This window comes from Dipteris shenzhenensis, chromosome 20 (genome assembly GCF_047967505.1).
Source record: "Dipteris shenzhenensis isolate YYH24624 ecotype China chromosome 20, Dip_SZ_1.0, whole genome shotgun sequence".
NCBI lineage: Eukaryota > Viridiplantae > Streptophyta > Polypodiopsida > Gleicheniales > Dipteridaceae > Dipteris > Dipteris shenzhenensis.
The window spans coordinates 7583378-7594091 of record NC_141615.1 but is presented as its reverse complement, the minus strand read 5'-3'; the positions used below and the strand labels follow the sequence as shown (position 1 = coordinate 7594091).

General features: G+C 39.3%; 1 protein-coding gene across 1 annotated transcript; it reads left to right on the top strand.

The window, feature by feature from the left end:
* The first annotated feature begins 5338 nt into the window (after nt 1-5338).
* Nucleotides 5339-8649, top strand: LOC147889209 (SNF1-related protein kinase regulatory subunit beta-2-like). The gene is made up of 4 exons (XM_087391762.1): nt 5339-6326; nt 6692-6858; nt 7031-7193; nt 7860-8649. Exons 1-4 carry the CDS (start codon nt 6036-6038, stop codon nt 8187-8189), a joined length of 951 nt encoding a protein of 316 aa, XP_087247888.1. The 5' UTR covers nt 5339-6035; the 3' UTR covers nt 8190-8649.
* The last annotated feature ends 2065 nt before the right edge of the window (nt 8650-10714 follow it).

The window sequence follows — 10714 nt, the reverse complement described above, 5'->3', positions numbered from 1 at the left end:
AATAAATATTGAAAAAGTGTCAAAATAGAACCATAAAAATTAGCGAAAAAATGTTAAAATTAATGCCGTTATTAATTGAGTAGCCTATAATTTGGACATTTGTATGGATAAGTATATTTATGCTATTATGATTACATCCTGGATGCCATTATTGATGCTTTAGCTTTCTAAAATAAAATTTAAGGGTGGATTAGGGCTTGGGAAAGACCTAATCCACCGTTTTGTTTGTTTATATGTCTATAGATGTATGCAAGGGCCCAAAAGGGCATTTGGAAGTAGCCAAAGGCATTACATCAAAAAGTGAAAGCATTTGAAAGTAGCGATCTAAGCATTACATAAAACCCTATATGTATGAGAGTGAGGAGGGAGAGACTAGAAAAGAGTCCACCATAATAGCTACATACTACTCATTCCCAAAAAATTGGCTTCCCCACATGAGGAGGACCTCCATGCCTACTCACTATAGTCATATCTCTCTTGCAACCTACAAATTGGCACATTTCTTATAACACCAGGAGCTATAAATGCATGATCCTTAGATCCAACCCAAAAATTAGCATATAGTCAAAGGAGCATCTTTTTTAAAAAGGATAGTTGGTGTCACCAATCCATCATCACTTGTTTAAATTCCTTGGTCATTGTTGATGCATATGGTTTATTATAGCATCGTTCTTCTTATCCATTTCTTTTTGTTTTTTATCATTAATTGCATATGGTAAGTTCATGGATGCCTTTGAATTCACATTTTACGTACCACTCCCACCACTAGAATGAGATTGGTGATACCTCTCTCGCTTTTGTGTTCTCATAGAGCCACCATTCTAGGATACAAAGATAGAGACCCCCTGGCTAATCATATAGATTGTCATACTCTGCGTCCTTTCTCACTCCATTGCAAATTCTTGCATAAGCCTCTTGCTCAAAGATATTCCTAACCTTCTTCATGCTACTACTTTCTACCTCCCAAGAATCACAAGATGGCTGGGATGAATCATTAGCATGTTGGGCTAGGGTGTTCCAAATGGAACACAACTTGGTAGAGATATAAAAAATAGAGCAATCGTCACTTTTAAATTCTAAGCTCGCGCTAGGGACTGATTAGGGTGCATCAAGGGCAAGTTGGGTTACATTGATCCAAATGGAATAAAACCCTCTCGAGGCACTAAATTAGGGTACATCAAGGGCAAGTTGTGCTACATTGATCCAAATGAGATAGAACTTGGCAAATTTCAGGAAGACAATGCAAACAAGTGTCCTGCCAAGTTTTGCCCCATTTAGAGCTCCAAAGCCTTACATTTTAATAGATGTCAATGTTTTTGAATCGTATCTTCATAGAAATTAAATTGGTCTACTACTAGATATGTATGTCTCCGAGGGGAATGATACTTTTCATAGGTCTTAATGTGAGTTGTGAGTAATAGCCATGTGATACCAAAGTTGTATGTGGTTTGGATATTATTTTCATGGTTGGGCAAGCGTATTTCCTTATTTTTTCCATACATCATGCATAACTACTAAAAAACATGCAAGGGTGCGCTACTACCATATTTGTATGTCTCTGATGGATAAGATACTTTGAAAATGCCTTAATGTGAGTACTATACATGTGATACTAAATGTTTATGTGTGTATGAGCATCATTTGCATGTTTGGGAATGCACATTTCCTTTTTTTCCCCATACATCATGCATACATGTCTTAAAAATGCATGGGTGGGCTATTACTATATATTTATGACTCCAATTGGGACGATACTTTGCAAAGGCATTAATGTGACTAATCTCAATTTTCTTCCGATTACTAATGCGGTTTGGATATAACCTACATGGCTAGGCATGCAAGTTTCCTTTTTTTTTTTCCAATACATAATGCATAATTATTAAAAAACATGCATGGGTGAGCTATCCTTATATGTGTATGTCTCCAATTGGTATGATACTTTGCAGAGGCCTTACTACTATGAGTAAGATCCATGCGATCCCAAATTTTGATGGGTTGGAATATAATTAGCATGGTTAGGCATGCATATTTTCTTAAATTTTCCATGTGTCATGCTGCTTAGCTGTTGAAAAACATGCATGGGTGGGCTATTGCCATATATGTAGGCCTTTGATGGGTATAATAGTTTGTAGAGACCTTAATGTGAGTAAGATCCATGTGCTCCCAAATATTAATGTAGTCTGGATATCTTTTACATGGTTGAGCATGTATATTTCCTTAGTTTTGTTTCATATATCAATTCCTTGTTTTCTTTCATACATCATACATATCTGTTTAAAATTATGCATGGATGGATTTCACCATATATGTATATTTTTTATGGGTACGATACTTTTCAATTCATTGAAATATTCATAAAAAAGCTTTATATATTGGAATTGCAAGTTGCAACTCCAAGCATCAATAAAAATTATGACTATTTCATCTATTAGAATAATGTTTGTATCTCTATACAAATGGGTTATTAAATGTACAAATAAGCTAGCAATGTACTTCATAAGTGATAAGTTTCAAACGTATTATTGTCATTAACATTTATGATAACATAAACATTTGTATGGCCAATGCCATGCACTATTGCTATATAAGTTCTAAGTTCTTTAAATTGTTAGATTGCAAATATCCCTCTATGTTTCTTATAGTGGTGAACCTTTCTGGTCACATTTTATTTTTGATACTCTACATGTTAACTGAGATTCTTTTCTAAATCCAATCTTATTCATAAAAGATATGATCAAAATAAGGATACATAACCACCACTGACATATGTGCATGCATATCTACATGTGCACATGTGTATGTGCATGCATAAACACACTCACACACATTTGCATGGATGCACACATTTATGCACGTGTGCATATGTGCATGTGCACACATAGGAAAACAACTATATCTCCTTAGAGAAGCTCTCCCAAGGGCACCTTAGGGTTTCCTTCTTATGTATTTAGGCTTAAAAGAAGGACCCTTTTATAGTTGAGGCCCTTTATAACTATATAGTCATTGATGTGCATGGATACCTTTAAAATACCTTGTTTATAGTCATGCATGTGCTTGGATAAGTTTTTAAATCCGTCATGTATGGATGACCCCCAAGTTTTTGAAACTCTACTTCCATACCAACACATGGATGGTATAGTGTTAGGATTCAGTCTTAAATATTTCCTTTGATGAAACATAAATAAGTGCCTAGCTACACAATCTCAAAGTATTTTTTGTGGCATGTGTGATAAATAATGTATATAGAAGTATGTGAAGCACATTGATGAGATGGACATGCAATTAGTGAGACTTTGAGATCTTTGCAAAGAGGCTTCACTTTTGAGTTATGCCAGCTATCCCATATCCATATATTTTATAGCGAATGTGATTGCATTTTTTTTAAATTTTATTTTTTGCACATGTGATTGCAAGTTGGGGGGTGCACACTCATGGATTATTTATAGATGATGTGAGTTTTGAAAGGATAAAAACAAGGGGGACAACATTGAATTATTGAATGCAAACAATTAAGGCATGATTGATAATGCTTGATGAGGCCAATCAAGTGTAATGCCTAATTAGGCATGAACAAGGTCTTGTAGATTGGGCGTTTTTTTAAATGCTTCTAGAATTCTCAAAATCTCGTGGTTGGAGCATTGACAATTACAATTAAGTGAAGGGGAGGACATGACAATATTGTATTTGATGATGCCTATCCAGTGAGGTGCATAATTAGGCATGAATAAAGTCTTGTAGATTGCACAATTGTTTTTTCATGCTTCCTAGAATATACAAAACAATGAGTCTCTTATGATTGGAGCAAGGAGAACTATGTGGAGATGAAACCGAGGACATGAAGTCAAGGATAAGTATGAGAGCTTAAGGTCAAAGGATAAGTATGAGAGCTTAAGGTCATAGGGCAAGGATTTAATTCATAGAAAATGATTGGGGAAATGAAACGTATGTAGGTGAAATAAAACCATGCAGGTCTAAGAATCCAATCACCTAGTAGAATTGAGGAAGGCAAAACATTAGATGGTAGTGCTTTATGGAAATGAGGATTATCTTAGCTATGGCTAATCAGTGCTTGCATTCTTGTATACCTTGTAGACACTGAACATATCCCATTTTTATATGCCTTTTTTCCTTCTTTTCACCTTTCTTTCTCATAATTATGTGGAACTCTCGGCAACCACTAAAAAACCGTGTCACAATCAAACTATCATTGATGAATATAAATCCTTATGCTGGTTGAAATTTTCACCATGAGAAGCATGAGGTGTAGATTCCAAGGAGAGCTTATGGAGAATCGTGGTGTAGTTGGCAATGAGGGATTAGAGATTATATATTGCAAATTGTATATTGACTGTGCTTATGACGTAGCACTATCAAAGGCTGAGCCCTTTGCACATGGGTAGGGTGTTGTAAAACTAGGAATAGGGCAATGAGTCATGGCAAAGAAGGCTCAATGTGCTCCCTTTCTAGGGTGTATAGGATCGTGGTCAAAATTCAATGCAATGTTGTGTATTGATTGATACTCAAGGGATTAGGCTCGGTGCTAGGGTTTTAGATAGCACTTAGTGAATGTTTAAGAAAATGGTGGATTTGGTGTGAAATGTGGGCATGCAGGAGAGGTGGAAGGAGGTAGTGAATGGAGACAGAGTCGGAATGATAATAAAAACGAGGGGCCCTAAGTCTAGAATGCTCACTGCTAAACTCGTCTCAAAGCCATTAGTGCATTTAACCCCCGCTCGACGTCAACCAATCAAAGCATCACACCTATTTTAGAAGCAAATCAATCCTAAAAATTTCGAATTTCTGCTTTACAAAATGAGAACGATTGCTAAGGCTGCCTAGAGGGCAGGCCAAAAAATTCCAATCGAAAAGTCACAAAGGAGTTTCAATACTTCATTGAAGCACTACCTCTGAGGAGGAGTGCTAAAATACTTGATTATGTGGAACCACTCGAAAATTTCAAACATGTATGTGTGTGCATGCACGCGCACACACACTTGTGAACACATGTAGGTTGCTGATATGATATTATGAGGGAGTTGGGGGGGGGTTCTAGGGGAAGAGGTGTATTGAGAGGCTCTTATCCGAAGTCTGATGATATGATATTATGTGGGGAGGGGGGCCGGGTTTCTAGGGGGAGAGGTGTATCGAGAGGCTCTTATCCGAAGACTGAAAATCGAAGAAGTTGGGAAGTGAAGGTTGTGGAAGAGGCGGGAGGTGGGCGAGAAGGGAAGGGAGTGCGTGTGGGAGCAAGGGGAAGAGACAATTAAATGCAAGGAGTGACGAGGGCAGAAAGAAAGAAGAGAAGAGATGAAACTTGAAAGGATTGAGGAGCTGACAAATTGAGTAGCCACGTCCCAACTCGTCTTATGCATTATCCACAACAAAAACGACCCAAACTTCAATATATTCTTCCCACAAGAACACTCTTTGGGTCAAGAAGATGAAGATGGAAATGGAGATGAAGAAGGTTGATGAGAGATGAAGATGGAAGGCATCTTCTTCTGCATAGTTTTCTTCTTCTTCTCTTCTTCATCTTCATAGCCTTTTTGTTCATCATCTTCATCTGCAGAGTCTTCTTGATCATCTTCATCTTCATAGTCTTCTTCCTCTTCTTCTATCTAGTGTTCTCCTTCTTCTTCTTCTTCTTCTTCTTCTTCTTCTTCAGAGTCTTCTTTTCATCTGCTTGCACGCATCCCAGCTCAAGAAACCCTTCTTCTTCTTCATCTTCACATCTTCGTCGTCCTCTTCACAGTCTTCTTTTTCATCTCTCCCAATATCTGCTTGCAAGCATCCCAGCTCAAGAAACCCATCAGCACAGCCTTTCATCCCACATGCACAATCTCCCTCCTCCTCCCGCCCCTTTTATCCCACATGCAACCTCCACTTCTTTGCAGATCCACAAGCATATTCCACATACAATCGGAAACCCTTTAGCTTTATACCCATTTGCAATCTCCACGCAGCTCCTCCTCCTTCATGCCCCAGAATCTGCCTCTTCGCAGCGTTAATTCTCACCTCAGAATTCGCAATCCGTGATGGGTAATGTCAGTGCCAAAGACGGTGTCCCTGAAGACGCAGCAGCAGCAGCAGCAGCAGAAGTCGATGGATCGGTAGTTTCCAATTCCACCCCAGATGTGCATTTCGTTTCCGCAAACGTTAATGTTCCCGTGCGCTATGAGCAGATCCCCAGTCACAGAGCTCATGCAATCCCCCCTTACGACAACGGCGGGCCCGACACCTATTTGGGCTCCTCCGATTCCATGGCCGTCACCCCATCCGGTAGTCCTGGCAGCGCGGCTCGCTCACCTTCGATGATTGTACCGCAGGTACCTTCGGATCTTTGAGAGGGGAGGTAGATAGCCAGACTCTCCTGAATTGCCGTCTGTGGAGGGCTCAAAAGAGAGATCCTGTAAACGAGAACGCGGGATCAGTTGTGCTACGCGGTTGCTCTTTCGTCGGAAGATTTTGGGGATATTCCCGCATTTTCCTACTTCTTGACGGAGAGTAAAATTGATATCGGAGAAAAGCCAGCTTCTCATGCTAGTAATAATTTTTTTCCATAGTATTCAACAATGCATCGCTCCTCCAATTTGGGTTTTGATAGGCGTAGGTTGTTGCGACAAGCAGCTTTTTCCTGATTTCTTGGTATCGAGACCATATGATTTGTTTTCTTCTCGACGATCCCTGGCAGATTCCCCAGTTCCCGGCATATCATGTGGATGAGCTAGGGCGATCATGGCCTAGTGAATCTAAGCAGAGTCACGATGACATGGAACCTAACATTGCTACCTTGATTGAATGGAGTCACGGTGGCAACGATGTCTCTGTAGCGGGATCTTGGGATAATTGGAGCACGAGGTGCCATCTCTTGTTCTCAGATATGTTCTTTGCTTGACATTAAAAGATGTTCTCATACGCAAGAAGAGGCTATCGTCTGGTTCTCGCATTCCATCATGGATGAAAAGCTTTTTTACATTACCAAAACTCGCAGGTTAGTTTTCTTATGTATCCTTACGTTGCATGCGACCAGGATTCCGTTACATAAATCAGGAAAAAACTTCACATTGGTGAAGTTTCTCCCATCAGGGGTGTATCATTACAAGTTCATCGTGAATGGCGAGTGGAGGCATTCACCAGATCTGCCCTGTACGTACGATGAACAGTTGAATGCCAGTAACGTCCTTGATGTACAGGTGAGTCTAGTCTCTCGAATATTATTGAATGCAAATAATTTCTTGTTTCTGTTACACATAGCATAGTAGAGATTCAAAGTTCACGTGGGCAAAACGGTGAAGTTATGACAATTTCAACCAGGCAAGTCCTGAACTCAAAGATCAAATATTAAACTCTGGTGTCTAATGACGCTTATTCCTTAGAGAATTCCCCTATTGTTTCGACTCTTTTCCTCAGTGACAACTTGAAACCAAAAGAAAGTCATAAGAAGAAAGAGTTCTTTGGGTCAGGAAGCGTCATATTTAGAGCAAGCTGGGAATTAAAACCACTGGCAAAGTGCTGGATGGTATTGCAGTACCTCAAATGCTTCCACTATCATGCGGAATCATGGGAATGTGCATCTGTGAGCATGTCAAAGAGTGTTAGGAGACGATGGAAATGGGTGAACAGGGACTTTAGCGTTGTGCTTAAAAAGATGCACGGAATATTTTTTTGGCATGTTACAGGTATCTTGCCGGTAGCTCATTTCAATAGAATGGCAATGAAAAGGTAGATAATTGAGTGTGCATTGACCTCAAAAGGTTGTCCCTCTTTGCATGTTACGAGGGTAGGTAGAAAATTGACTGTTGTGCATCACAATCTGATGGAAAGTATTCTAAAGGGGCTTTCTGTTCGGATGTTACCAGGATTATGTCCCAGAGAACATTGATGGAGTCGCAGAATTTGAGCCTCTGAGTTCACCTGAGACTAGCTACGATAACCTTTTTCCTAGTCCAGAAGACTATAGCAAGGATCCTCCATTACTGCCTTCTCAATTGCACCTTACGACACTCAATTTAACACCACCCAACTTAAATATCCCTGCCAGCACCTCGATTCGCCCACAGCATGTCATCTTGAACCATCTTTTTGTGGAGACGAAGAGGACCACATGTCCAGTGCTTGCTCTTGGCTTCACCCAACGCTTCCGCTCTAAATATGTCACCGTCATCCTGCACAAACCTCTTCACAGATAGGCCTGCTGCAAGAGAACTCTGTGAGTCTAAGCGACATGGTGCTCAGTATCAACTGTAAAATAGCATATGCCTGGCAAATCACATCTTCATGCCCTGCATTCTGATGTTGTGCATACTCTGATGGATCTTTTGAAAGCACAGTATTCAGCCAGTAGTGCTAATGTGAAGAAATACTCATATATTCTGAGAAATTTTGAACAGAAGCCTTTACAAACAGCGATATGTTCTGGGTTTGCAGCGTTTGTATTCTAATATTATTAGGAATCAAGCACACAATACCCCAATCCTGCCTGTTGAGTCTTTTCATCTTTAGGGATGACTGTTCCACACAAATTAAAAGACTTAGATTCTAGGATGTCAGTAGTATGTTTTTGACAACAGTTTCCCTCTTCATGCTCTGCATGTGGATCTGTACTGCCTTTCCTTTGCACACTCATGAGTATTGCCTTGTTCTGCACCCTTCTTCTGCACTTATTAATATACTCTCATGAGCTCATGATTTTTATAAAAAAAATTATTTGCAAGAAAGAGCACGTGATTTTAATAGACATTCTCCAAAATCTGAGGTAAAAACTTGTTAACTTGTTAAATATTTATGCAGGTCCTTTGCACTGTGCATGTCTGTCCCTCGCTTTCACACTTTTTGATATGCACTTATGTCCTGGTGATTTTGAATTGTGTGTCTGAAATTTGAAGCAAAGCCTTGTTAAAGACTGTTGCTGGAATTTTTGTACAGTCAGTTTTGGTTCTTTGATATATCTGAGCGTGTGAGTATAAGACACAGATGCTCTTTCCACTGCTTTTTCTGTTTATTGGTTACACTGGTATGCAAGTCAAACTTTAGGTTTAAACCCATTGCAAGAGAGCTCTTTCCTCTCCCAAAGATTTACTTCAAAGAGCTGAAGACTGCCCTCTCTTAATGTTGCAGTGATTTCAGTTTTGCCATGTAACCAGTGCATAGGGTCACAACAGCTAGAGCTGTGGCTTAAGTGGAGCACTAGGCTGAAATCGGATTGAGAAGATATTGATAACTAATTTAAAGCTTCTTGAGGGAATGAACTTGAAAATTGTAAGTACTATTTTAATGCTTCATGCTTTAGGTGAATGGTTGCCAACATCTAGAGAAAGGGTAATCAAATTTCAGGTGTGATTTATTCCCTACCCTAAATATTTTAAGCTCCTCTTTTTTTCCCTGAACCTATCCTTTTCGCAATCTTCCATCCCTTCTTTAACAGCGGTTTGTTTATGCTAACCTTGATGGTTGTCTGGTCAGAATTGGGACTCACAACTTTGAAGAAGTCATCTCAATGTATAGGTTGACTGTAACCAAAATATGTGCTTCTGATGCAAGTTATGAAGTCAGTAATGAAGTCTTATTTAGTTTGAGTACTCATAGCAACCCTAGGGTACGAGCCAATGAGCAAGAAACAGGTTTTTTGCCAGCAAAATGTAATAGTCAGACTTTGATATTTAACAAGGGAAGGAGGAAGAGGAGATCATGATGAGTTCTCCATAGCTTTGCAGATAATGAGTAAGTTTCCCATTGTATCTTAACGTAGAGAAATTATTGGGGCAATTGAAGAACATTACAAAGACATGATTATGGGAGCAATTGAAGATGTGGCCTATAAAATAGAACCAACCTCTCTTTGTACATAAGGTATAACTTAACCATCTTAACTGATAACTTGTTGAAAAGAGTGAAATTTGGTGAGGGAAATTGGTCTTCTTGGAGATGTCGGCAACAATCTATCCTTCTCCTTGTAGATGAAGCCCGAATGAAGTAGCATTATAAGGCTTTGGAAGAAATTTGATGAAGCTAAGAAATTTTCAAGCTAAACCACTTTGTGTATCTATTCTACCTAATACACACGGACCCAAAGAAGAAGAAGAAGAGCTACCACATTTTAGAAAGAAGGATGCCCTATACTTTTGTGGATCGTTTGATGATCTTTGAGGAGGCGGTAAATAGACAAATGAAGGTGGAAAGACGAGGCTTTGTGAGGGGTGGAGATGGAAGGTATGGAATCACTGAAACTTCTCGAGCTCACTGCTATAGATGGGTGGGTTCTTCTTGATGGTAGCGTGTCCCAACTTGTTATGATGGAATGTGCCTGACTGTTTTTGTAGCCTACTTTGTGGGTGTAGAATATAATGGGAAATGCTAGCAGGAGGGAGATCCATCAATCTCTATTCAATTCTCTTCCCTACACTTTGTACGTTATGCATTCTCTAAATTCTATCATTTTTGACACCGATGTTTTAGCACAATTATTTGGAATTTGATTATAGGAATGAGAGAACTTGCTAATGCTGCACTCAAAAAGTTCTTAAGCAATTTTATCTACATGAGTGCAAGCCAATGCCATGTCCTATGGAATGCAACAATCTCATACTACAAATTCTCATAGGTATAGATAGCTTATTTGAAGCTTGATCTATTTCACCATATTAAGGCCAAGCATCGCTTACTCAATTAATGTGCTTAGTTCATACAAAATACTAAAAAGACTCATCTCGTTAGA